The sequence below is a fragment of the Neovison vison genome, chromosome 2 (genome assembly GCF_020171115.1).
Source record: "Neovison vison isolate M4711 chromosome 2, ASM_NN_V1, whole genome shotgun sequence".
NCBI classification, from domain to species: Eukaryota; Metazoa; Chordata; class Mammalia; order Carnivora; family Mustelidae; genus Neogale; species Neogale vison.
In genome coordinates, this window is record NC_058092.1 from 23,826,994 (window position 1) to 23,854,323 (window position 27,330).

General features: G+C 57.0%; 1 protein-coding gene across 4 annotated transcripts in view; it reads right to left on the reverse strand.

Annotated features, from left to right (window-relative positions):
• Positions 1–22,249, reverse strand: part of COL16A1 (collagen type XVI alpha 1 chain) — a 54,331-nt gene extending 32,082 nt beyond the window's left edge. For 2 of the 4 annotated variants that reach the window (XM_044237653.1, XM_044237651.1), the window contains exons 1-32: positions 18,032–18,235; positions 16,375–16,481; positions 14,398–14,472; positions 14,173–14,290; positions 13,165–13,288; positions 12,579–12,845; positions 11,911–11,991; positions 11,626–11,751; positions 10,844–10,897; positions 10,532–10,558; positions 9,922–9,957; positions 8,867–8,893; positions 7,725–7,787; positions 7,414–7,455; positions 7,245–7,289; positions 7,112–7,147; positions 6,681–6,743; positions 6,297–6,341; positions 6,117–6,212; positions 5,904–5,942; positions 5,235–5,279; positions 5,032–5,067; positions 4,784–4,894; positions 4,356–4,391; positions 4,095–4,130; positions 3,903–4,013; positions 3,535–3,579; positions 1,781–1,816; positions 1,595–1,639; positions 1,144–1,275; positions 366–401; positions 63–170 (exon numbers count right to left, since the gene is read on the reverse strand). In XM_044237653.1, coding sequence (XP_044093588.1) covers positions 63–170; positions 366–401; positions 1,144–1,275; positions 1,595–1,639; positions 1,781–1,816; positions 3,535–3,579; positions 3,903–4,013; positions 4,095–4,130; positions 4,356–4,391; positions 4,784–4,894; positions 5,032–5,067; positions 5,235–5,279; positions 5,904–5,942; positions 6,117–6,212; positions 6,297–6,341; positions 6,681–6,743; positions 7,112–7,147; positions 7,245–7,289; positions 7,414–7,455; positions 7,725–7,787; positions 8,867–8,893; positions 9,922–9,957; positions 10,532–10,558; positions 10,844–10,897; positions 11,626–11,751; positions 11,911–11,991; positions 12,579–12,845; positions 13,165–13,288; positions 14,173–14,290; positions 14,398–14,472; positions 16,375–16,447 — 2,214 coding nt within the window. In that variant the 5' untranslated portion in view covers positions 16,448–16,481; positions 18,032–18,235. Of the gene's footprint in view, positions 1–62; positions 171–365; positions 402–1,143; positions 1,276–1,594; positions 1,640–1,780; positions 1,817–3,534; positions 3,580–3,902; positions 4,014–4,094; positions 4,131–4,355; positions 4,392–4,783; positions 4,895–5,031; positions 5,068–5,234; positions 5,280–5,903; positions 5,943–6,116; positions 6,213–6,296; positions 6,342–6,680; positions 6,744–7,111; positions 7,148–7,244; positions 7,290–7,413; positions 7,456–7,724; positions 7,788–8,866; positions 8,894–9,026; positions 9,106–9,921; positions 9,958–10,531; positions 10,559–10,843; positions 10,898–11,625; positions 11,752–11,910; positions 11,992–12,578; positions 12,846–13,164; positions 13,289–14,172; positions 14,291–14,397; positions 14,473–16,374; positions 16,482–18,031; positions 18,236–22,215 lie in introns of those variants that run through there. The other 2 variants (XM_044237652.1, XM_044237654.1) reach the window with 2 other exon arrangements.
• Positions 22,250–27,330: the final 5,081 nt, after the last annotated feature.

A 27,330-nucleotide genomic window follows, 5' to 3' on the forward strand; every position in this document is an offset into this window, starting at 1 on the left:
TCATTAACTCTCAGTCTGATTTCTTTTTGTTCATGCAACACAATGTCCCCTGCCCGACTGACCTTTTCTCCTTTCGGGCCCATGGGACCCCGAACCCCAGGCTCTCCCGACAGTCCCGGCTGCCCCGTGGTGCCTGGCACTCCAGGATCTCCAGGATTCCCAGCATCACCCTATAAGGAGCAGGGTTCAAGGAGGGCCAACCCAGCAGGGGCAGACGGCCCTCTTAGGAACTAAAGGCACTCAGAGACCCTTCACTGGGGCTGGGGGCTGTCCAGGGAGGAGAGAATGGGCACAGCACAATCAGGAAAAGGAGGTGGAAAGCTCATCAGATGGGTGGTGCCCGGCCAAGCACACGAGGTTCTCACCTTCTGCCCCTTCAGTCCACGCTCTCCAGCCTTGCCCTGGGGAGAAAGCATTTCTAGCACCCATGCACTCACAGTGGACACCGCTAAGTGTCCTGCACTGTATTAGACACGGGGAATACAGTCGTACGCAAAACAGAACAAAATCCCCACTCCCGTTCTGGGGAAGTGATTCTGTATAGATGCAGAGAAGAAACGAGCCAGACTCCTGCCCGGGCGACCCTGGGCAAGTTACTTAACCTCTCTGTGACTCGGCTTCCTTATCTGTCAATGGGGAAGATAAAAATGGCTCTGGCCTCTCTAAGGTTGGACATGCCAGGACGTGGGAAGCAGTGTGTGGCACAGAACGTACCCTGTGCCAGCGCTTGCTGCTCCCAGTAAAGCCGCAATAGTAATGGGCCCCGTGGTAGCCATCACTTCTTGGATGTCTGTTGTGAGCTGTGAAGTGCTTCACACACAGCATCCCGAGGCTCTCCAACAACGCCACACAGAGGAAGCAGAGGCACGGAGAGGATTAACTTGCTCAAGTCGAAGAGTGAGTAAAAAGCAGAGCTAGAGTTTGAACCCAGGCCCGGCTGGTCCCAGGCTGGTGCTCTGCACGCTCTGCCAGGCTGCGTCCCAGGAGGAAGGGCTGAGGCCCCTGAGGCCAGCCTCCTCTGGAGACAGAAGTGCTGACGCTTCCACACCCTCCCACCTACTCCCCTCTGTCCATGGAGCCAAGAGACCCAGGCAGGGGTCCCTCCCCACTTTGAGCCTTGCCTGCAACAACCCAGGAACTCACCTGTTTTCCTGGTAAGCCGAAGCCTGGAGGCCCGGTCTCTCCCTTCTCTCCAGGAGGGCCAGGCAAGGTGACCATGTAGCTGTCCCCATCCTGAGGTCTGGACAGGGCTGGGCATGGCTCACAAGGCTCCCCCTGCCAAGTAAGGACACAGGGACGGGGTGGGGGTGGTGCAGGGGATTCCAGGCCAGGCCTGGGATCTGGGGCCTAGGGAACCCAGCCGGGCCTGACAGCATCTCTGTGGGGAGAGGGGTATCTTCGGAGAGACTGTGGGAGGACAGGTAAGAAACGAAGGTGGGGACCACATCATCAAGGTCATCAAGATCTCAGAAGCCATGCTAAGGAGCAAGAGGCTATCCTCAGGCAGTGGGGAGCCTTGAAAAGCTGGAATTAGAGCAAGTGTGCGCTGAGGAAGTTCACCCTGGCTGCAGGTGGGGAATGTCCCCAGACTCACCTTCTCCCCTTTGATGCCTGTGGCTCCCACTGGCCCTGGTGGGCCCTGTGTGATTAAAAAAAGAAGCCATGTGTGAGGCCCATCACCTGCCGGTGCTATGCTGGGCCACATCCTAGCACAGGGTCTTCCCCACATGCCCACCTCCCTTGTTTCCTCCTCCCCAGAGCTGTCACGGCGCACACTCACCTGCCGGCCCGCTGGCCCCGTCTCCCCAAAGTTACCCTGGAGGAAAGCAGAGAACATAGGGTCAAAGTGAGGTGGCCTGACAGGTCCAGGTCAGGCCACAAAGCACAAACCACAAAAAGGATCCAGTGAGGACTTCTAAACTAACCTACCCTTCTCATTTCCTGGTGAGGGAAACTGAGGCCCAGAGAGGGAAGGGGATGGCTCCCAAGGTTCCCAGGAGAGTCTGTGGCACGTTCCTGCCCCCAGCCTCACTTCACAGAATCCTAGCCCCCAAAGGTCACTCATTCATTCATCTGATGGCTCGTCACTGGACGCCAACCAACACCGTGTGCAAGGCCGAGGCGCGGGTGGGACGCAGAGAGCAGTGTGTAAGCACCTCGTGGAGTTTACACACTTGTGGGGAAAACCAGAACTTCTGGAGTCACAGCAACTGTAATCTGTGATGAGCGCAGCAAAGGAAATAGGCAGGGAGATGAGACAGGGGAGGTTGCCTTGGAAAGGGGTCATCAAGTGTTGACCACGATTATCATCAGAAAGACAAGAATCAAGCCAGCCAGCGAAAGCAGTGGGGGGGAGCATAGAGAGGAAGAATGTGCTAGAAAGCGGGAGTCACAGTACAGAATCTAAGAGGTGAGAGCGGCCTTGATGGGGCCCAGAGAGGAGCCCTAGAACCGGGGAGAGGAGAGCCGGCAGGAAAGCGGGCAGGGGCCGGTTGCCCAGGGTGTTGCTAGGCATAGCAGGACTTTGGTTCAGACAGAGTCAGTCATGAAGGATTTTAAGCACGGAGATAATGAAACCTGAGCTCTTTTTACAAGGGCACATCATGTTAGCTGCTGGCCAACAAATGGGCCGTGAACAGGCTGTGGTGGCCGCCGGCAGGTGAGCCACACTGGGACTCAGGAGCGGGGAAGGGAGGGTGCCAACAGAGAGGCGGCTGGCAGAACTTTCAGAGGCAGGCGAGGGCGTGTGGCAAGCAGGGGAGCCAGGAGGCTGCAGGTTTGGGGCCGGAAGAGGTAGGGACCGGCCATTTACTGAGACCAGGACCCCGCCGCTAAGAAGTGGGGGGACAGAAGTTCCATCTGAGAAATGCCAGGTGTGGTTTGCCCGACAGAGCGGAGTCTGAACATAGATTGCGGTGTTTGTCAGCCTTGAGCACTCATCCACCCACGGAAGCCCTCGTGTGGGGAGCGCTGTCATCTGTCTCCACCACAATCAAACGTACAGATGGGAACACGGGCACCAGAATCGAGTGGCCCAGCCGAGAGGCAAAGATTACAGACTCTGGAGCCAGATTCCCAGGCTCAGATCCCAGCTCTGCACCCAAGCAGCCATGTGGACTTGGGGAACTGACTTGGCTTTCTCCAACCTCCAATTCTTCATCCGTAAAAACGAGAAGAACGGAGTAGCTCCCCCATCAGGTTTTAGGAGGGGAAACAAGTTAACACATGTACGAATGCTTGGAACGGGGCCCGGGCCCATGATAAATGGTAAGGGATAATCAAATATGGTTATTTTATTAAAGGACAGTCTTACGGGTGCCTAATTGTTTTTGATGATCAATAAAATAAAAATACAACAAGGAATTCTCTTGGAGAGCATGAGGACTCTCACAAGGAGACTCCCGTCTGCAAAACACCGATGACTTTTTTTTTCACCGTGGATTCAATCTCTGTGTTCAATCTCTGTATCGTCCCTATTTCCGGCCTCCCTGCCAAGAAAGCCCCAGGGTCCCTGACAGCTAACTCAGATCTCACCTTCTCTCCTTTCAGCCCTGCTGGCCCTGGAGCCCCAACTTTCCCCTGAAAAGCAATCAAATCACAATTAGAGCCCCTTCCCACTTCCATGGTCCCAGCGTCCACCCAGAAAGAGAAAGGCCAGCTTGGAATTAGGAACGCCACGACTCTGCAGGTAGCTGGCTCTTACTCCTGTCCTGCAGCGGGGCACTTGGAGGTCCTAAGAGGGAGCCCCCAGGGGCAAGCAGCCTGGGACAGTGTAGGGATGGAGGGGGAAGCGAGGCTGCAGGCCTGGGACACCCGCGTCAGGGCCTCCTTCTTGGTCTCTGCCTCGAGACTCAGAGCCAAAAAAAAAGCCAGGGAAGCCACCAGTGTGGTTAGTCACTCACCGGGAGGCCAGGCAAACCGAAGCCAGGGGCGCCTGTATCTCCTTTGGCCCCTGTGGAGGGCCCAAGATGCTGGGACCCTACAGCTAAGCTGCAGGACAAGCAGGAGTCCCCCTGGGGAAGGAAGAAAAGAATTGGAAAGGCCCCCAAAGGTTGGGGGGCGGGGAGGCAGCTAGGAGACCCGTGTTCCCTTACCTTCTCTCCTTTGGGGCCTTGGATGCCAGGGTCTCCCTACAGGGAGAAAAGGTTTATGGGCTGAGACTGGGCCCGCTGGGCCCCACAAACTTCCTAGCCATGTGTGAGGAACACAGTGTTACACACCACAAACCCTACAAATACGCAGGGGTCCTACGGTGTTCAAGATCAGCACCCAGAGCCAGGGCTCATCAACCCACGTAATAGATGGAGGAAATCAGCCCAGTCTAAGCTACCCTACTGGAAAGTTCCTGTACTTACCCGATCACCTTTCCATCCAACAGCTCCCAGGCCCTCCTGAAAGAAAATGTGGGGGAGGGAATGGAGTGGGGTGGGGAGTCGAGCCCAGGACTGTAGCCCAGCCCTGCCCCCCAACCAACACCCAGTCCCAGAAGGAGGGCACAGCCCCACTCACTATAAGGGCTGGCTCCACCCCAGCCTGCCCAAAAGGCATCTTAGAGCCTCCTTCAAGAGCCCTAGGAGGTAGCCACGGAGACCTGGGTGACCTTCTAGCCTAGCCCTCCACTCTATGGTTCAACCCAGCTCCCATCTGGATCTGGGACTCTCTGCCCACAATCTCTCTATGGCTAAGAGGAGAACCCAGCCCCTCTGTCAAGCACTGAACTCCTCTCCAGGATCATACTCCCAGGTTTTTTGGGGGGCCCCTCAATGGCCACCTGGGCACTCACCTTGGCTGGTGCAGGATCGCCTGGCTCCCCCTTGGGTCCTGGCTTTCCAGGGAGCCCCACAAACTTCTGGAAGCCTTCAGGCAGCGTTGGGCACACTTCACAGGGGTCACCCTAGCAGAAGAGAGAGACTGTGAGTGGACAAACAACAGGTCCCTAGAGAATGTCCAGCACCCCTGAGGCTCAGTGTCACCCTCAAAGAGGGCCTCCCACTCCCACCCCAACCCGGTGTCACCCCGCCTGGACCTCACCTTCTCTCCCTTCAGCCCCGGCACCCCTGGCTTCCCCTGTTGGAGAAGAAGCGGTGAATGTTAGTGGTTAGTGCCAGCCAGAGGGACTGGTATGCCAAGGGAGGCCCCAAGGACCCAGCACCCCTCTCTCTGGAGGCCTTGGCAGAGCAGCCCTGGGCATGGTAGGCACAGCCCCCCTCCACCTCCAGACTGGGCTTACTTACAGGTTTCCCACCAGGACCTTCCTTTCCTGGCACCCCCGAGCTGCCCTGGGGTCAGAAAAAAGGTTAAGGGGGAAGCTCCTGGTCATGACCTCAGCCCATTCACCCCGTCCCCATCAGCCCTTTCTCTGAATTGGCAGCATGATCTCAGTCAAATCTCCCAACTCCTCCTGGTCAGCTTGGTCAGCAAGCACTTCCTGCCTGCTGCCTGTCCCTCTCCATGTGTAACCCAAGTCCTTCTGCTGCAAAAGAAGGAAGGGTACGAGGCCTCTGTGTATCCCTTCCCCAGTGCAGCAAGTCAAGGGGAATCTGGGTGACCCCGGAGGAACCATAGCAGACAGAGAGTCCTTTCCAGGACTTTCTGCTCATCAAGGCATAAGACCCAGGTGTGGCCTTTCTGGTCATTACTAGACTTCGGCCTCTCTGTCCCCATGACTGGAACCCAGGCCAGGGCTCCCATGTCAGTAAGTGCTGGGATGGGGACCCTCCTCAGGGCTCCCATGTCAGCAAGTGCTGGGATGGGGACCCTCCTCAGTGAGGGCCCTGGCTGAGCTGAGCCAGCCCCCTCAGCTTGAATGTCTGGCTCCTTCCCCGCATGCAGGCCTGCTGCCCTGGGTCCCCTTCTGCCTCCCTCCACCATGCAGTGGTGCTCATACTCCTGCCTGTGCTTACCTTGTCTCCTTTAGGGCCTGGCGGGCCGCCTGGGTCCCCCTGAGGGCAGAAACAGCATCAGGTAGAGGCTTCCCAGGGACCCCACAACACAGTGAGACCTACTTGAGCCCCTTCCCCCAACCAGGACCCCCAGAAGCCTTATCTCCCCAGCCCCCACCAAGCAAGAGAAGGGTTTCTGAGGAAAGAACAGCAGGAGGGGCTAGAGGTACTCACCGGGGTCCCAGGAAGTCCTATCCCAGGGGGCCCAGGGAGGCCGGGGCGCCCAGGCTCTCCTGCCAGCCCCTCAGGCCCCACGAAGCCAGGATCTCCCTGGCACAGACATAAGGTTGGTGTGAGAAAGCCTCCGCCTCAGCCCCACCACCTATGCTCGGCCCCACACACGCCACAACTCACCTTTTGTCCCTTGGGCCCCATGACGCAGATCTCCCCCGGCCGGCCCTGTGGAGTTGGGGAAGGTGGAAGAAAAGCCTGAGGCCTGGCACCTTCCTGGGGCAGCAGCCAATTGCCCCCCCCCCCAGTGCCCCTCCCCAAAGCCAAGATCATCAGACATTCGTGTCACGGCACTAGAGGTCACGGACTCTTAGGCTAGGAGCCAGGGAGCCTGGACTTGGATCTTTTTCCATCCCCTCCTTGCTCTGCTTCCTTGGGCCCTGCCTCTCCTTCCCTGGGTTTCTGTTCTGTCTGAGCAAGGCTAGCAGGTTGGACACTGCTGGCCAATTCCAGCTTTGCACCAAGGGCCACGGGGGCTGTGGCGAGGAAGGGTCCCCAGCAGCGTACATCACGGCCTGGCTTTCCCGGCGAGCCCTTGATGCCTCCGTCTCCCTTCTCGCCTTTCTGGCCCTGGGGAAGGAAAAGGTGACGTGACGGGTTGAAAGAAAGTGCTGGAAGAACCAAAGCAGCTCTGTCCAGATTGCCCTCTAGACCCTACTTTCTGCCTCCCCTGACTGAAAGGCTTCTGTCGCTCCAGAAAGGTGGACAAGAGAAGGACCCTCCAAGCCAGCCCAGCCCAGCCACTCTCAGAGAGTCTGTGGCATTTCCCTCTAGGTCAGTGGGAATTGGGACCAAGCAGTGTGACTGGGAGGGACACAGAGTCTTCGGTGGGGACTGTGCTCTCCATCCCCCAAGGAAACTTCAGACTTCTGCTTCCTCAAGTCTGAAGGACCCAGAGACCTCCTGGGCACCCGGCCCGCCAAATCCAGGCCCATTACCTTCTGGCCTGTAGAGCCCGGAAGTCCTGAGGGTCCCTGAGATAACAGGGGACACAAAAGAAGGGGTGAGGGAAGGAAGGAGAGGCTGGGCCAGGACCCCACTGGCCTGCCCCAAGCCCGGTCCCACACTCACCAACGCTCCTGACTCCCCCTTCTCTCCCTTCGGGCCTTCTGCACACTGAGCAGGGAGAGAAGGTGTTGAGAGGGTCCCAGGGTCACCTCATGGGCTGCCAAGGGCACAGCCCCTTCCCTGGGGGCTGGCCCCATATGACCTTGAAGGAGGCCTTGCCTCCAGGTCTTACCTGAAGCGGGGCATCCGGGGAGATTCGGACACAGTCATTGCCCTAAGGGGAGGGAAAGAGGGATCAGGGTAGGACCCTGTTTTGAGAGGGATAGGCTTAAGAGTCCCACAGTCCCACTGGGCATCTTCTAGGTACCCCTAAAAAATAGAGGATCCCATATACTAACTCCTAGAAAGACACTACCCATCCTCCCCCACATGGGCCAGGCTGCAGGGGTTTGGCTGAGCAGATGGGATGGTTCACACGCCAGGCCCCTTCCCCCGGGGCACAGCCCAGCAGGGCCCTGCAGTGGGCATAGTTGGGGCACTTACCCGGGCTCCCTTCTCTCCCTTGGGGCCTGATGGGCCAGGCAGGCCTCGCTCACCTTTCCCTCCCTGTGGAGATCAAAGCGGAGAGCTGGGCCCCGGGGGGAGCACAGGGGAGACCCAAGGAAGGTCTCCTCAGGCTGTCTTCTCTACCCATCCCCTACGCACGGGAGTGTAAATGAGCACAGCCTGCCCCAATCCCCAACCATGCACACAGCGTGGCATATGGATTCCATATGCCTTCCTCCATATGGCCCTCCCACCCCAAGAGGCTATATTTGGCAAATCTATAGTCTCACAAAAAAGGGTACTTTCCCCACACCCCTACCAAAGCATGCGAGCCCGCACGCAGCTCACCCAGGGGCACAGGGACACATGTGCACGGATGCACACATGTGGGATGACAGGACCCGCGATGGTGAGTGCTAGACTGCCTTTGTTCAAATGCTGCCCCACCCGGACTAGCACTTGACTCAGGGCGACTCTTGTCACCTCTCTGAGACTTAGTCTCTTTGTCAATAAAATGGGCTTCCCATCAGCCCTGACCTCAGGGGGCTGGGGAGAGGAAGAAACAGGACCTGAAGGCAGCCCCAGGGGCTGGGTTACGTTCCCTCGGGCAAGGACGAGCGCCCAGTTCCCCACTGACACACGCGCTGCCCGCCCCGGTGGGTGCCCACAGGCCCGGTGGTCCTGTCAGGCCTACCAGGACAAGGGCTCAGCGCCCCCAACGCAGGGGGCCACACGTATGTGAACATGTAAGCCAGGAGGCACACAGTCAGACCCCCCCGCCCGCACACAATCCCTCTGATACCCCCAGTCCCACACAGGGGGCACCGTGGGGTCTGGGGTGTTTCGAAGTAAAATGGTAGTAGCAGCCCTCCAGAGTGCTTGCGGGGGAGGCAGGAAGGAACTTGAGGCCCACACTGGGAGGCACAGAAGGACTCAGCAAAGGAGCGCCCTTAACGCCCTTCCTTAGACACACAGGACCCACAACTCCCTCCAACACACACACACACCCCTAACCACCCCCCACACATACAGGGCTGGGTAGCCCAGATAGAAACACACAACCATGGGATCACACGTTGTGGGACAGGCTGGGACTGCCGAAGAAGGCAAAAGGGTCCTGTTCTCCATCTTGGACTCACCTTGGGTCCAGAGGGACCGACTGTGACCTAGGAGGCAAAGAGAGCATTATATCTCAGAGATGGAAAGAAAACCAGGGGCGCAGAGAAGGCGAGCAACTAAGCCAGGGACACCCAGCATTGTGGCAAGACCAACAGCCTGAATCCAAGACCCCCAACGGACCACCAGCACTGTCTCCAAGGCCACCCAGCAGTCTGAGTTCATATCCTAAGGCTGTTGGACTTGCCGAGGGGGTCTAACCTCCTTTTTCTAAACTGCCTGGTTTTAGCTAGCTCCGCCCCCTGGTTGTTAGGCTTACTGGACTGCTCAGTTGCCATGGTAACTCCCGCATATCTGGGGCCCATCAGCCTCACCAGATTTGGTGGGGGGTTAGATGGAAAGAGGGCCAGGCAGCAGAGGAGGTACTTTTTGTGTCCCCCAAGTTCAGGGGGCTTGGAGCTGAGGGCCACAGGGGGTTGTGCCCTTTATGGACTTACTTGGTCTGTCAATTCAGAATGTCAGGCTGTGGGAAAGTAGTGACTTATGCTGCCCACGGAAGAGGCATATTTGGGTACTAGCCATGCTCGCACTAAGCCCTCTCCCTTCTCCTTCTGGACCCCCAGAGGGAGACTGGGCCAGAGTCAGCTAGACAGGCAGAGGAGGGGACGGGCTGAGCCAACATGGGTTTTTGGGATCAGTGCCAGGCTGTGTCACCCCAAGTGAGCTTTGTCCTTCTCGAGGCCTCCAAGGTAATGTGCGAGGCCTTCAAGCACAGCAGCCCAGAGTCCTTGTGGGGAGTGGAAAGCTAGGATCAGCAACCAAGGTCTGGTCCCACCAGTCCCCACCCTGTCCCCATTCCATCCCTGGATCCCAATACATTGCCATGATCGTAAGGCATGAGGCTTCCTTCCATGCTGCCTTTGGTGGGGATGGGGGTGGGAGTCAAGCCCGGCTCTGGGGGATGTGCAGGGAGGGGGTGCGATAAGAACACAAAGGCCTGCTTGTCCTCAACCAGGAAGCCAACTAGCCCACTCCCAGTTCCCGCCCACTGCAGCCTGCACACCCTCTATTCACTCACGTTGCTTCCCAGGGCACCATGGACACAGGGTGGGCACTGCAAGGGAAGAATGGGCCAGGAGGTCAGGTGGGAGAGCCTGAGGCCGGCCCTCCCCACCCCATTCCCCCGCATGCACACACCAAGCACACAGAACACCATGCGTGTCCTGGGTGAAGTCCAAGGGGCCAGGAAGAGAGGAATCCTGCCCAACAAGCCTCATCCCGCAACTCCCAGCCAAACAGAGCCAAGCCATTCCCCACACAAGGAAAATGAAGCCCAGAGAGGAATAGCAGTGGGATCTGGGTTCCACAGCGTGTGGAGGCAGAGTGAGGCCCAGGATCTGGGGTCCCACAGCCAAGGCCTGGATTCCTCCCATGATGCCCGTGGCCATCTGCTGCCAACTCAGCAGGAGTGTCCAGGACTAACTACCCCCCAAACACCACCATCTCCAACCACCCAAGAGAGGCAGCAGGTAGATCGGGCCCAGCACTGAGCCCCAGAAGAATGCTGGGAGCTGCGTTGTCATCCCAAACCCCCATGCCCAGATCTGCTGCCCCAGAGCCTGTGCAAAGAGTTCATGCTGGCACCCCTTCAACCAAACTCTTTTTGCCAGTCTAGATGGGAGGCTTACCTCATCGGCTGCTGTCTCCTGCCGGGCCTGGGAAGAGGGAGGGCATGGTGATGGGCAGGAAGCAGAGGCTGTGAGGCCCTGTCCAATACTCCTACCCAAGAACCATCGGGAGCGGGTGCCCTACGCTGTGCCAGGTACTGTCTGGCTCACCCCCATTCATCGCTCCTGTGCGTCCTCAGTTCGGTCCAGGAGTGGGGGCAGGGGGAAGTGAGTGGGAGTACAGTGGCTTATTCCAGGGGTCTACAGAGGGCACAAAGAGCAGCCAGAGGGCACGACGGACTCCATCCCCTGCCCTCCCCCTACCATCTCTACCTTTGTTTCCCTCTCTGCCTGCTGGCTGATGCTTCCTGTCCGTTGGGCGTCCACCTGGGCAGACGGAGTGAAAAAGGAACTCTTGAAGATGGGGCAGTGCAGGGACCCATGTTGGAAAGGGGCACCCAGGTAGGGGCATGGCCCCAGGTGCCCCCTCAGTTAGCACCTCGCCAGGCATAGAGAGCCTGCTCAGGCTCCTGGCACTCCCCCAGGCCCTCCTCCTTCTCCCCCAACCCACGTGATGTCGGAGAAAACAAGACCATGAATCAATGGGAGCCTGTGTTCCTGCAGCCAAAGGCTGGCACAATGCCCAGCGGGCAGGGAGGCTGCCCAGCCTGGGGGTGGGGCAAAGGGAGGGACTGGGCTTCTCTGCCACCCTAAAGAACTTGAGAGTGGGTAGGGCAGCTGGCCATGGTGCTGGGCGTAAGACCAGCCTGCCATTGGCTGGGGCTGGGCCCGTGAAAGCAAGCAAGCCCGGAGGGAAGCAGTGTGGCCTGGGCTCTGACCCCAGGTACCCCTGTCCTGGAGATACTGCCTTTGGGTGCAAACCTGGTCCTGACATCACCAGAGGGGTCCTGGGTGACACCAGTGAGGGCTGGGTAGTGCCAGAGCTAGAGGCACGTCTCTCCATGCAAATAGCTTCATACAGTGGGCTCTCTGTCTCCCTGAATCCTATAGGGGTGGTCCGTAGACAGGTGGGGCTTCCAGTGCCCTCCCCACCCCAGGCACAACTGGCCCTGTGCTGGACCCCGGTCTCCCCGGCGCTCATCCCGCCCACTCACCTTGCTGTTTTGAGGCTCCTCCAGGCAGAAGCAGCGGGTGTAGACCCTGCCTTCAGTCTGTGGATTAATCTCAATGAGCTCATTGCTCTGGGTATCCCGGCGAGCCTTGGAGGTCTCTGGGGGACACTGTCCAGAGAGGGGGAAGGGCTGGGTCAGTACAGAAGGCAGACCCACCCCCCCCAACCCCACTCATCCTAAGCTCTCAGGGCATCCCCGTCCCTGTCTCCCCTCTTCAGCACACTGTGCCACAGACCTTCCCAGCTGGGCCTGAGCAGGGCCACTCACCCCGCCCGGTAAAATCTCACAGCATCCCTCCTCCAGCACAAGCTCTGGGTCACAGTAGATGTGTGCCTGCTGAAGGTCGAACTGCAGGGGATAAGACATACTAATCAGTTTCCTACTTCATTTGATCAAACGGCTCAGCGTCCTGGCTGCCCTTGAGGCCCGAGATGGCCCCACCCCGGGCTTTGCCCTCAGAGGGTTTCCAGTCTCACCTGGAGAGATTGTCAGGAATAAAGCGAAACAGAGATGTACATGCAGGAAGGATGGAGAGGAGGAAGAAAAGTTCGCTTTGGCTTTGGCCCAGAGGAACAGAGCCAGAGGAGGTTCAGGTTCAGGGAGGCCTTGAAGGACCAGCAGACGTCCTGTGGATGGGTATGTGACAGCACAGGCAAAGGTGAGCAGGCATGAAACTAGCAGGTGAGATGGCTGACTAGGGAGGAATTGACCAGAGTAAGCCGTATAGAGAGATATAAAGGAAGGAGATAAACCATGGACGTTTCTAGGACCAGATCATGAAAGGCCTTGAATGCCAGGTTACTATGTGTAGGGCCATGGGGAACCAAGAGAGGATTCTGAGCAAGGGAAGGACCTGGTCAGATACAGATTCCAGGGAGCTCATTCCTGCAACCCAGGAGGCAGGAAGTGAGGCCAGCGCCTGGCCTAGTACTCACTGAGACGGGCTTCCCCTGCTCAGCATCCAAGCCCAGAAAGACGTGGCCCACGGGCCGCATGGGTTGCCGGGGCCCCAGAGGCTTCGAGGAGGCTGAGGTGCAGTCCACATGCACGGAGGCCACACGTTCAGACACGCTCAGCACCAGCTTGTGCCAGCGCAGGTCAAAGAGCTGGGGCACCCGGAAGATGCAGGACACAAAGTCACCATCTTGGCCCCGGGCCCGGAGCTCCAGACTCCGCTCTGGGCTGTTGACTTCCAGGGAAATCTGTGCAGCATCGGGAAAGGAAAAGGGCAGAGACTCAGAGCCCCACAGGCTCAGTCTGGCAAAGTGTGGGGCTCTCAAAGTCATTTCACAGGAGGCAGAACTGAAGCCCAGAAAGACAGGAAAGCTGGTAGGGCCACAGAGCCATCCACCCTGAAGGAAGGGGACAGGAGTGCCGGGCACAGGGTAGCCTCGAGGGTGGGTGCTGGGGATGGGACAGAGGGGTCCCCGAATTCACAAGCTGGGACAGAGGTCGGGCTGGATGGGTACTACTCGATGCCTCCAGAGCCATGGGGGGACGGGGCAGAGGCGTCCAGCTCACCTGTGGGTACCCATCTCCATCGGTCACTTGGAATAAATACCACGTGCTCTGGTGGGTGTGTTTCTTCAGCAAGAGTGTGAGCACCAGGGCAAACTCATCGGGGAGGCCCTGAGGGAACACTCGTCTGGGGGCAGAGCAGGGAGGGGACGCTGAGGCTCAGGTGAGAGGCCAGCCGCTGCCCACCCTGGGCCCTCAGGACAGCCAAACCTGAATGACACATGCGCAGACCCACACCTCCTAACCGACACACACACACGAGCATGTCCGTTCCCTCTCCTGACATCGCCTGAGTGCCTACTACATGCCAGGTGAGTCCAGCTGCTGGGGGGTAGCAGTGGTGGAAACACAGAGAAGGTGCTTGCCCTCGAGGAGCCTTCAAGTCCAATGGGGGAGCTACAGGGGGGAGAGGTAGGACCCTAGACAAAGAATCCCCAGGATGACGATGTCACTATTTCGTGACAATTGTGGTTGAGTTCTTCCACAGAATCCGGGCTGCCCTGGAACTCAGGACAGCCAGGACTGGACTGGCAGAAAAGGTACTAACAAAAGGTAAAAAGCATTCAGTGTGACAAGAGCAGCCAGCAAGAAAGAGGAACAGTTTGGAAGGTGAGGCTAGAGAGGGAAGCAGGGGCCAGACCCCCAGGGGACTTCTAGGAGTTTGAACCTCACCCACAGGCACATGTGGGTACGTGCTCTCTCTTTCCCACACACACATACATATACACACACACAACATGACTCTTGCCAGCTTCCCACCCCCATCCCAGGGTCTTCCCAGCGCCCATAGGATGGCTACCTCTACTAGCCAGAGGTAGGGAAGGGACGGGACAGAAGGTGGGTCTGCCACGCATCTCCTCTGGGCCCACCCTGCAAGCCCCAGGGGCAGGAACCAGACGGACTCCCAGCAGGGGGTAGGCTATAATGACCCACAGACACCCCTGGGTTTTGGTCCCACGTCCAGAGTTGCTAGGGAGTGTTAATTCCCAGTGGTCGCAGTGGGGCCTTTACCGTACTGGCTGGGTGAGCGCGGCTGCCCCCAGTCGAAGGATGAGGGGACCCTTAGGGTTGCGGATCTTCTTGATGGCAGATGTTTTCATGAGGTTGAGTCGGCGGATGAGATTAAAGCCTTTGGGGGAGACACCCGATGAAGAGCTCAGCTGGACAGGTGAGGAGGGGTAACAGCCACTCCAGGAAGTTGGGGGAGGGGAACAGCTGAATGAGATGGACACTCACCGGTCACATTGGTCGATAAACGGCTTCTGTGCTCCAACTTGAGTCCTTCCTGTTGTGAAGGAGGGCATTTCTCGCCTGGAAGAGAATCGGCAGCTGGCCATTCAGTGGACTCTGGCTGAAGAGTCCAGGCTCTTGGGGAAGCTGGAGAAAAGCAAGTTTTTGTTCCCCAAAAATGGGGAACCTGCCTTGGGGCAGCTTTTACCTCTTGCCTTCTGACCCTGATTGCCCTGGGAGCCAGGAGGACCCCCAGTATACAGATGGGAAGACTGAGGTCCAGAGACCGAGACTGGGCCCAAGGCCACGAAGTGAGTTCACAGCAGAACAGGACCAGAACTCCTGGAACTCAAATCCCCCATGATTCCAACTCAGGGGGAAGGTCAGCAAGAGAAGGAGCAAAAGCAAGTGTCAGTAGAGATCTGGATATAAACATGTGCTTCCTCTTGCATATACATCCAAGCAGGGGGCAAGGGCACCTGGGGGTAAAGAAAATCACATTATGCATGCTTGTGTTATATACGAGCACACGAGCATGTCTGCACATGCATGAGTTACAGATGCCAGTGCCCCTGGGGATGCCATGTACAGCCGGCACACATGTTCTCAGCAGTGGGTGGAGTTTACTTCCTACATATAAAGCAGAAAAGCAGACCAGACACAAGTCTGAGCCAACAGAATGACTTTTCACCTGGATAACTACCTTACAAAACAGTGAGAAGAGACCGAGGGCCTGAAGGGACCACAAGCTCAAGGGAACCACCCACACCTTAGGGCTCCATAGAGGATATATTAACTAGGCAAAGGCCCCTAGAGAAGAATAGCTTAATTATGGTCTCCAGAACCCTGAAGGGACAGACAGGCAGCCATGGGCCTGCCTCCTCCTGACTGAGCAAAATGTCAGGAAAGATGCTACAAGAGGAGAAAAAGGCCAGACTCAAAGAGGCCTTCCCATCACTGCAGGTGGGATAGCTGGGACAGGACAACGGATACAGCTCCAAGATGCTGGGCATTGGACTCCCTGGCTGCCTGGCTGGAAGAAAGACTCCTCGATCCCTGGGCCCAGTGACCCCACTGAAGTCCTCCTCCCCCAGGTCTGGCCAGAAGGACTATCACTGTCTTCAGCATCGGCAGCAGCAATGGGTGACTCACCCCTTGGCAACAGGCCCAGATTCCTTACAGATGTTGAAATTCCCTGCCCCATCCCCCAGGGGACCCGGTGAGGGAGAGAGCAAGGCACACGCGCATACATGCAGAAACACATATGTACACACACAACCTGCAGGCAGTCACGTGGGTGCTGGCTGCACACCCCTTTCACATCGGCACCTCACTTTTTCTGCCTCCCTCAGCTCGTTTCGGAAGGAGTTCTATTTCTGCTCAGCCGGGCAGCTAAGCTACAAAACCCAGAGGGCACCCAGCAGGGCAGGGCAAGTTGCCCGGTCAACTTCCTCTGGCTTTGGTCCCTGGAAAGCTGCACCCTCTGTCCCATCCAGCGTCTGGGCCTCGAGGCGGGCCGTTTATTCGGGATCCAGGGCCAGCCATGGAGGAGGAGGAGCACGTGGGCTGGAGGATGGATTCTCCACCATGAAAAGGAGTGGAAGGGCCTGGGCCTCTTTCAAGAAGCAGCTTCCTTCTGCAGGAACATCACGGGCCTGCATGTGCGCAGGATGGGCTCACGTGCCGGGGGTGGGGGTGTGGGGGGGTCATCGGAGGAAGGGAGGAGGGCTGTTGTCTCACATACAGAGACGCAGGAATATGTACAGAGCCGCTCTTGCCGCAGAAAGACTCAGAGATGGACAAGCACACAGACAGAAGCACAAAGACACTGGCTCATGCCGCACCAAAGCCTCAGGCCACCCCAAGGCCATCCTCTGACCCTCCCTCCATAAACACCCACATGACCTAGGCACATGGCCACACCTGTACATCAGGAAGCCAATCACAGGCCGATGGCACCCCAAGCCTCATATGGCTCCTCACCTGTGTCTGCCCCCTGGCTGCACACGGCCCAGAGACTGAGCAGCCACAAACCAGGGACCCAAGGCGCCCGCATCCTGGTCCGGAGAGGTCGGCCACAGCCCCAGTTCCTGAAAACCACAGAGACCGTGGAGGTGGATTCCTGAGCTCACATGGTGTGATCCAGGGGCAAGGAGGAGCCGGCCCGTGGGGCCCAGGCCCTCGTGCTGGGGTGGCAGGAGGGCTGGACAAGCATCCATCCCTCTCAGAGGCCCAACCACAGGCCCTGGGCTAGGATTTAGGCCAGGGTAATATTCAAAATATTTAACCACCGGTATGGCACGGACAGGGATCAGCCAGAGCAGAACGCTGGCTGGCGCATTCTGGGTCCAGGCAGTGTTGGATGGTGCTGGTGGGTAGTTGCTGGATTAAGGAGAGATCTAGAAGGTCCTAGAAGGCCAGGTGAGCTGGGAGAGGGAGAGGGCTTGAGACAGAGACTACAAGACACTTAGAAGTATTTCAATATCTTATCAACCTATATAGCTCTGTATTGCTATATACTGGCCTGGCACCTGGCTAGCGGAACCCGGCTCAGCCAGACAGTCCTGCCAGGCACCCACAGGTCAGGAGCTACGTCTCCTGGCAGGTATCACAGAGTTGTGTGTGGGCCAAGGAAGCTTTGCCAGTGGGTACGGTGGGTGGGAAAGCGGGTCACCGGGCTCAGGACCTTGTTGCCAACCTCCCCCGCTGATGGATGCTCGTCTTTTAGTTTTATTAAACCCTGATGGATGGGCCCAGATAAATCAATGCAGGCTCAGCAAGCGGCCAGCAGACCCATACATCATCCGGCCTCCCCTGAGACAGACAGCACTTGCACGTGCACACACAGAGTTATTCATATGTCAGCGTGACACACGCAGATACACAAGCACGTGTCCACACAGACACTTTTGTGCTAGCACGTGCGTACAGACCTACCCGCATACAGGATTGCTCCCAGAGACACATGTTCACCGATCTACCCAGACATACCAGTTTGCACGTACACACGTGCCCATAGCCAGTCTATGACTACCCCTCCAGTAGGCCCTCCTGTCGGGAAGTTCTTATGCAAGTCTGACCTCATTCCCCCCAGCTGTTATGGAATTCTATTTCCCTTCCCTCAGTTCTGAATAGGGAGTGAGCGCAAGAAGGATCCCTCACCTCAATATATTTGGAGATAGAATCCCGATCCCCTTGTTCCTGGGGCAGAATGGTTTCTCCACCCCACTCGCTCTCCTTCCTAGGGATGGGCACATCCCATCACCCAAAACCCTATCCTGGCCTCCCCGTCCTGCCAGTGGAAGAGCTGCCAGCTGCGGGAGGCCTGTGACCACATGTGGAGCAGGGAATTTCGGTGGGCTTGTCCCCTTCCTGCTCCTCCTCTCCAGCCTCCACTCCCCAGAGCTGGGGCTGCAGGGATATGAGGGACGCTTCCAAAGATGTGATCCCATCCTACTACAAAGGCGCGGATTTGGGGGCAGGGAGAGCAGAACTGAGATGGAGTTCAGAGCTCCCTACTGAGAAGGCAACTGAGGTCCAGGCGCTGGATGCCACTTGGCCCGAGTCACACAGCAAGTTGGAGGCAGAAGAAGTGCTTCCACCCAGAGCCCCGAGGCAGCCCACTCCACCCTCCACTTACCGTGGCTGGGGATCCCGCACCTCACTGAGTAATCCACGTAGCCCGGGGGCAGCCAGCCAGGGGAAGCAGGGGGGCTGGGTTCCTCAGTCCCGCGGCGAGGTCCTCGATCACTTCCGACGGGCCGCGAAGACCCGGCTTCTCAGGTCGCTAGCTCCGGGGGCTGAATGCTGCCCCGCGAGCGAGCGCGCGCCTGTCTGCCGGGGACCGACGGCCACTCCGGGCGGGGGAAGAGGGGCGGTTCCAGGGGACTGGGGACTTGCCAGGGCCGCTAATGGAACACAGCTGGACCCGCCCGCCGAGCGGGAGGCAGGAGGGAGGGCAGGGAGGGGGCTCCGGCGGTGGCAGAGACGGCCGGCGGGATGCACGGTCCCGCTCCCGGCCTGGCCCCGCGCCCGCGCGCGCCCCGCCCGCTTCCCCGCCAGGTGAGCTCTGCAGCGAGCGGGGCGGGCCCCTGCGTGCCCGGAGCTGCCCTGCCCAGGGGGCTCTGCAGCCAGCGGCCGCCGCGGGGTGGGGGAGGCCGGCCCTTTAAGGGCTCGGCCGGAGCGTGAAGGGCCTCCCCGGTGCCACCCCTTTCCCCTCGCCTGGCTGGGGCTCCGGAAGGCTGGAGAGGGCGGGCGGGGGGTTGCAGACCCTCCTCCCCAGTTCCGTGGCAGCGGTGACGTGGCTGCTGCCCAGGCCTCCTCGGTCAGCTTTTTCCAGTTTCTTAGCCTCATGTTCCCAGTTAGTCTGTTCCTCCGTCTGAACTGAACTGGGGCATGGGGAGAGGAGGTCGTCCCAGAGTCGGGGTGGGCGCTGCATTAACCCGTTCTGCTCTAGCCTCGTGCCCAGAGAAGTGGAGCCCGGCAGGTTCCCCTCTTCCTGACTCCGTGAGGTTAGAAGGGCTCCTGTCCCTGTCCTCTGCTCTAGCTTTGTGGCTTGGAACTCACTATTTAACTCGGACTCCCTTTTTCATCTGTATGATGGGATAATGATCGCTATACCTCACAGGGTCGTTGTGAGCAGGAAATGAGTGGAAGTCTATCAAAGGGCTTTATACAGGGTCTGGTACAAAAGAGGAGCTCCCTATGGGGCGCCTGGCTGGCTCCATCCCTGGAGCATGGGACTCTTGATCTTGGAATCAAGAGTTTGAGCCCCGCCTTGGGGGTCAAGTCTGCTTAAAAAAATAAACATGCAAGGAGAGCTATAAAAAGCCCTAAAAAGAAGAGCTGTAAGAAACAAGGATTGTTAAGTAATAAAAATGATGTTTTAAAAAAGGAGCTCAATAAATGTTCATTATTATTATCTTTATTAACATGAACACTGGCAGGAGGTAGGGGGTTGGGGGTGGGGGGTCCTAGGATTCCACCATATACATCATCGATGGGACTTCTGAGCAAAAGGAGCAGGTACGGTGTCCAGTTCTATCCAGAGGTAGGGGATAATCAAGGTGACACTCCCAAGGGTACCCAGCCCAAGGCAGCAAACAAATTTCTGGGCACAGAGGCCAAGGAACTACGGAGAACTGGGTTCAAGAGGCCCACAAATGGAAGGAATGGATGGGGGGAGGGGGCGCAACTGGGGTGCCCTGGTGAAGAGAGGCTTCCTGTAGAAGCAAAATGGGTGAACTGTAGCTCTCTGGCCCCATCTAACCCGGGAGAGGGGGGAGCAGGCCCGGGATTTCCCGCCTTAAAAGCCAAAGGCACTGAGTCAGCGGAAACCCCAACCAAGACCACAGAGGAGCCCCACTGTGGTCCCGGCCCTGGGGAGCCAAGCTGTCCCAGATGTGGCTATGACAGTGGTAGAGCCTGGGAAACGCTGAGCTCAGCAGGCGGGAAGCAGAGAGGTGGGGCTTTCTGGGCACTCCAGCCTGAGAAGGGGGCGGGGCCACGGGCTCTGCTTGTCCAGAGGTGCTGTCCCAGAGGTGGGCATTTGGGAACCAATAGGCAGCGCATATAGGTCAGGGTCTGTGCTAAGAACTTCACATAGGCTGACTCCTTTACTCTTCACATCCACCTCAAGAGGGAGAATTCTAGTCTTATCCCCATTTTACAGATGGAGAAACCTGGAGCACAAGAATGATGCAACTTGCCTGAGCTCACCGTTAGGGCCAATTTAATGTTAAAACCTGTTTAACTATTAGGGCCTGCTTAGCCAGAGCAACTCCATATTGCCTAGGTAGCCATATTGTTTACATCCTCGGACTTCATTCCGGGAATAAATGCCCCGGTAGTTACTGGTATGATTCTGGGTATCGATTCCGGGAGTAAACGCCATAACAATTGAAGTCACGTACTTTGGGTCTGCAGTTATGCCCTATAAAACCAGCCTGTGAGATCAGGAGGGGATCGCTCTCCTCGGAAGCGGCCCTAGCTGGTCAGTCTGACTTCTAATGCTTGGCATAGAATAAAGCTCCGCATAATTTTCACTTTGTTTCAGTCTCATTCCTTTGATAACGGACCCCGACACTTATATGGCTAGGAGATGGTGGAACAGGTACCCACGCCCAGGAAGCCTGCACTCACAGCACAATCTTAACTACTGTGTCATCCTGGGCAACTCCTACCCTTCCCCCCTTTCATTCCCGGCTCTCCAAGGCAGGGGGAGAGGGCTGGACCCAGAGCAGCCAAAGCAAGAAGGACCTGAGAAGGGGGAACAGAGATAGCTCCCCGCAGCATCGCAAGGGTACTCCCACGAACCGCCAAGCCTGGGGTGCTCCCTGGGCCTGGATACAATGCAGACACGGTCTAGAACGGTACCTCTGCGCCTTCCTCCCTCTGACACGCGGGTGCACACATCAAGGAGCATGTAGATAGGGTCTCTCACAACACGCGTGTAGACTTCACACGCACAGGCAAGCAAGTATCTTTACACAGACACACGCATCCACACGCTAGTCCTCCGCGTAAACGGACGCACAGAGACACATATGCGAGCACATTTGAAACCACAGAAATATATCCCTGGACATACTCCAACACAGGTGCCTAATTCCTCCAACGCACGCGTACAGCGCTGCATGTACTTGGATATGCACACACAGAGTACGACTGCGCAAACACACACCCGTGCCCGCAGGGGCAATTACTACTATACGTGAGCAGAGAAAGCTACAGAACTACAGTGCATACACGCGTGTGCACACAGACACAGGTGGCTCCTGCAGAACCGCCCCCCCAACTCCCACACTGACCGTGCACGCACATACGTGCACACGTTTATACGCTTCTGCCCCAGAAAGCCCCACACACCAGCGAGCAGGGTCTCCTGTGGGGCTGGGCTCAGTGCCCTGGCCCCAGATGGTATCACCACGAGGTAATCAGTGCTGCTAATCGCCACCAGCTGCCCTGGAGCCTCCCGGGCCCAGGGTCATATGCCCAGATGTCAGCCGGGCCCAAGGGCTGCCCACCCCACTGTCCCAGCTGGCCGTTGGGGAATCCCCATCTGGCAGAGGCAGCACAGGAAGCTGGGGGAAAATAAAGAGCCAAGACAGGACCTTGTCCCAGGACAGGCCCCAGAGCTCCCATGCAGCTGAGCAGAGATGGTCTGAGCCCCACAGGCTCACGTGGATACCTGGCCCCTGGCATATGGGCACACAGTTGTGCATGCATGCACGCCTATCCCACATGGCCCAAACAGACCTCCTGATTATTCCCCACAGATCTGCTTCCTCCTGTCTTCCTCATTCTGCTAAATGCCACTATAATTCACTCAGATGCTCAGGCCAAAAAACTAGGAGTCATCCTTGGTTCCTCCCCCGCCCCCCATCCAGTCCTGTTGACTCTGCCCCCAAAACACAGCCTACATCCCACCACTGCTCCGCCACTCTCTCCCAAGCCACACCCGCTTCTGCCTGGACTGTTGCAGGAGACCCCCAACCCCTACCTCCCACACAGCAGCCAGCAAGGCCTTTCCAAATCTGTCGCTGTTATGTTCACGGTCCTGCTTCAATTTTCCAGTTCTCATTTCCTAAAACCCCAGATCTTTGCCTTGGCCTTCCTCGAAGCCCATCATGATCTGGCCTCCACCTTCCTGTCCAGCAGCCTCGCTCCAGGAGCTGGGGCCCCACTGGCTTCCATTCTCAGTACTATATTGGCCAAGTGGATGTTCCCCTGGGGGCTTTTTTTACCAACCCCTCCCTCTGCCTGGAAGGATTTATCCCCATCTTTGCTGGACTGGCTCTTTGATAGGTCTCCTCTCAAAGTTACCTCCTCGAGTGGCCCTCCTTGACCACCAGATCCACAGGAATCTCAAGTGGCTCCCGATCACATGAATCTGTTTTAAATCTCTGCATAGCTGCAGTGTGTGTGTGTGTGTGTGTACGTGCTGTCTTTCTCTCCTAATAAGCAAGAGCCTCCACGAGGGGTCGGGTCCACCCGCTGGTCCTCACCGGCCCACAGCTGAGCCTGGCACCCCAGAGGTGTCCCCTGGTGAGGTCGTGGGAAAATGCACACTGGCACTGTCCCAGCCCTCAGGCACAGATGCGCGCCCCGCAGGAGTTATCACATGCCAGCATGGGCGTGAGCGAACACACGTGAGAAACACCCACAGGCGCGCAGCTTCTGGGCTCCAGAAGAGAGGCTGAGACCTGAGGACCAAGGTCACTCTCCGTTTCCTTTGGATGCTCTATGTCTCTGTCCCATCTCCTTATGACTCTGGCTGTCTCCCACTGTCTCTGTCCTTTTTGCTCTGGGTCTGTGTTACTCTAGGACTCTCTAGCCTGCCTTCTTCCATGTGCCGCTGGGCGCCCTACAGCTCCCTCTCGCCTCTGCCTCTCTGCTTCCAACTCTCTTGTGTGCCAGTTTGGGGACCTCCAGCTCCAGCTCCAAATCTCTGTCTCTCTGGGTCTCTCTGGTCTCTGTCTTTTTCTCCCCCTTTCTGTATCTCCATGTCCCTGTCTCCTGCCTCTCTTTATCTTTGAGCTGCTCCGTTCTCTGCTTCCTTCACTCTGTCTCTGTCTCTCCTGTCTCTCTCTGCCTGTGTCTCTGTTTCTGGCTCTGTACCTCTGACTCTCTGACTCTGTTTCTTGTCCTCCCTCCAACTCTTTGCCTTAAATCAGCCCCGCTGCCCCGTCTCCACGGCTGTCCGCATCCCTGTGGCGGGGAGACCCATCTTTCACCTCCGGCGGCAGCTTTATGGGCCCAGCGGGTGGGCCGGCGCTCTACTCTGCCTCTCCGATGCCCACCTCCCCTGCAGGGCCACAGTGAGCTCCACGCAGACAGCCTTGACCCTGGCAACATTTACAGATGCCCAACCAGACGGGCAGATTTCAATAGCTCATGGCACCCCGGAGCTCCCAGAGAGGTAGGTGCAGACTCTGACAGGTGCTGCTGCAGGTAGGGTGATGGCAAGGCAGGTGGTCACGGGGGTGGGGGCGGTGTTAGGAGGGAGAACACAGTAGGCATTATGAGCCCCCACTTGATTGCCCCCTGGGCTCGGCCTGCTTGTTCTGAGGGAACTATGGGGAGGTGACAGGCACAAGAGTCCTGGATTCCAGTCCTACCTTTATCCACTGTGGGATCCTGGGCCCCCGTCTCCCCAGCGTGGCATAAGGTAAACTATAGACTCCCCCCATGAACCCACTTCACCTGGTGTGCTAGGACACCTCGCAGCCCCTTGTCTGACAATTCTCCCTCAGTAGTTCTCCACCGAGGCAATTTTGTTCCCCATGGGACACTGGGCAACGTCTGGGGACACTCTTGACTGTTAGAGCTTGGGGGCGTGCCTACTGGCATCCGGGGGGTAGTGCCCAGGGGTGCTGCTATACATCCGTGATAGGATATGATATGGACGCCTCCTGTGAGGCATAGGACAGTCCCTCACAATAAAAGAATTATTGGGTCCACCTGCCAGCAGCGGCAAGGTGGAGAAACTCTGCTCTACCCCAAGGGAAAAATTCGGCTCCTCGGAATTCCCACGCTCTCTGACCGCCTGTAAAGTCTTCATCATACTCTGAGCAGGGGTGGGGGCCGTTAGAAGACAGTAGCGGTGATCCTGGCTCTGACTTTAATAGCAGCAGCTAAGATTTATTGGGCCTTTCTAAAGCACTGGCTGGCACCAAACATGGAGAAACTCATTTGAGTCTCGCAACAGCCACAGGAGGCCCGGGCACAATCGCGATGCCCGTTCCAAGTGCGGGAATGCAGGCAGAGAGAAGCGAGTCATCAGCTCAAGGTCACGCAGCTGGCAAGGACAAAGCCAGATCTGAACTGGTCATTTTGGGACAGACCCACAGGGCAGAGTCCTGTCTGGGAAAGAGTCCACACAGCATGGTCCTGGGTAAGTCCTTTGGCCTCTCTGAGCCTCCTGGGGTGTTTTTGCTTTTGTTTTTATTTTTGTTTTCATCCGTCAAATAGGATCTACTCTCTCATGTAACACAGCCAGCAGCAATTCTAGGAAATAAGACATTATTTTTACCTCTTTACGGGCCAGAAAGGCAAGGATTCAAGACTGAAGGCTCAGGTCATAGGGCTGGAAAGTGGTGGAGCAGAGATCTGAACTGAGCTCCGCCTGACCCCAGGGCTTTGGTTCTGAATCAGGTCACCTGCAGTCACCCAAGTGCCACAAAGCAGGAGAGCAGAGGTCCTCAAGTTTGGAGAACTGGTCCCACACGGCCCCACCCCCCCAGGGTTTCAGAGTCAATAGAACTTGATTTTTGAGTAAGTTCCCAGGCCATGCGGATGCTGCTGGCCCAGGGACCACATGGAGAACCCCTGCAATAAAACCTGGTGTCAGATCGCGTGTCCCTAGGTTCAAATCCTGGCTCTGGCTTTTGCTGGCTCTGTCACTTAACCTCTTCCTCTGAGAAACAGAGATAATGGTAACATCTATCACTTCAATTTGCTGGAAGGATTGAAGGGGGTAATGACAAACGGAAAGCTGTTCTCAAGGTGCTGGCACCTTGTCAATGCTCAGAAATGCTCGCTGGCATAACAATCCTCTAGCCAGGAAACTCCCCACCTCCCCAGACAGACTGGAAGCTTCCAGAGGGCAAAGGACAGATGCTTCCTCTTCTCCTGTCTACGGGCCACCTCTCTGGGCTTGAACAGAGATGGTATCTCAGAACAATCACAGAAGGGCCAGTGGGATGTAGCCCTCATTTATCAAGGCACCCCAAGGGGCCTCTGAGCCACAGCACAGGGCCTCCTGGAGCAGGACGGGGAGGAGGGGCATAAGCAGCATCGAGGAGCGCCAGGCAGACCTGGCCCTCAGCCTTCCTCCAAGCCCTGCCCACCTCCAGTAATCCCTTTCGGGGCCAGTGTTGGCCTACGGAGATCCTGGTGGAAGATTTTATAGCCAAGCAATCAACACAGCTCAGTCCTGCTATGCTGTGCCACTCTGAGCCAACCTCTAATCCCTTTCGGGTCTTAGTTTCTTCATGGAAAAATTGAGCAAGAACTCCGATCTGAAGGTAAGAGTAGGGCCTCTAGCCCCAGGATAATTGGGTTCACCCTCCACCTTTCCCCTGACTTACAAGCTGGATGACTTTTGGCAAATCACCCCACTCCCACCCCCGAGACAGTGGAGAGCTTCTGTTTCCTTGTTGGTAAAACAGACTTGTTCGCAGCTCCCAAGGGCGCTGTGAAGGGTCCGTGAGATGATACAGTGAAAGAGCTAAGTGTGGCTCCTGGAACTCAGTAGAGTAGGCAGCTATCCTGTGCAAACGAGGAAAGAGAATAACCCTCACCACCACCACACACCATCTCTTGAGGCTCCCCTGGCCGCCTGCCCTCTACATCCTTGGGGTTGAGACTGTCTTCATTTTCCTTCCCAGGGCGGGGTGGGGAGCAGCCTCTCAGAAAAGGCACATCTCAACAGAGGCTTGGAAGAACGAGGGGTGCAATCGGTTATCACCCACTGATTTAGCTGAGCGTCTTTGTGCCGTGCTGGACTGTAAGCCATACAAGGAGCTGCTTTTGCTGCCATTTTATCCCCAGAGCCTATGACAGAGACTAAGCGCCTTACAAATCCTTGCTGCGTGAATGAAAGAGGAGCCCAGGTCCTGTAACAGACACACTCCCCGCCCAGGAGGGAAGGCCAAAGAGTCTCTCCTCTGGCTGGTGTGGTTAGGAAGAGAGCATCCAGGGACTCCCAGATTCTTTCTTTGCATGCAAAAGCCTCAGACACTTGGAATCGTAAATTCTTTGAATCCTGGAATCTCTGGGTGGAGAGAAGCTTTGCTGTAACCCAGCGCTACCTCCTCCCAGTAGCCCCTGCCCTGGGGCAGGGCTGGGGAGGCCTGACAGCTGGGCTAGGAAGGGAACTTCAGGGAGTGGGCAGGGGAAGGGAAAGTTGAGGGTGAAAATGCAACTTTTTCATCAAGGCAGAAAAGCAAATCAAAGGTCGGAGAGGTTTGATCCTGGCTCTGCTGCTTCCTGGCTTTGTTCTTTTAGGCAAATTCCTTCATGTCTCTGAGCCCTCAGTTTCCATATTTATAAAATGGGGTTGATAATGGTAACACCAAGCCACGTGGAATTTGGGGGAGGATTAAACGAGATAATGCATGAAACTAAGCCAAGCCCATATAAACACTCGAAAAAGGTTCATTATTAACATTATTATTATTATTGGGGAGGGCTAGCAATTCACCAGGGACTCTGGCCCCAAACCTCACACCCACGTTCATATCTGACAGTGCCCCCTGTCCCCTTCCTATTTACATAGCTGATTTCATGTCGCTTTGAGAGGTCACTGACATTTCTGACAGATAGAAGACAAGGTGGTTGTTTTTTTCCCTCCATGAAGAACCCCAAATAACAAATAATATATAAAGAAATAAAATCAGCTGGAGTGTTGTCGTCAGCCTTGACCACTCAGAGAAGACCTGACAAAGAGCACAGGTGGCTGGAAGGTAGGGGGAAAGAGCCTAAGACTGAGGACGTGGGTTCAAGGCCAGGGTCTGCTTTGATGTACTGTTTGGCTTGGGGGCCAGGGAAGGGGGAGGTTCCGGCCCTTTGGTAACAAGGTAAAGCTGAATTTTGGGGACACTTGAGCACCTTCCATTCCCCCACATCTGCAGGTCTTAAACCTGTAATGACCCAAACATGCCCTCTCCTCGGAAATGGAAAGAGGGTCAGGTGAGCCAGACCTGGACAAAGGGCAGGACGCAATGTCCCCTCACCTCAACTCCCTCCCACCCCCGTCCCACCCACTCAGAGTCAAGTGATCTTCACCCATCCCAGCATCCCCATGACCACACCACACCACCTTCACTGAGTGGCTCTCAGGGGGAGGAGAGAAAAAACAGGTACCAGAGATAGTCGCGAACTTACTGGACTGGGATCCAACCCAGGAGCGAGAAACTCTTAATACTCCTCTGCTGC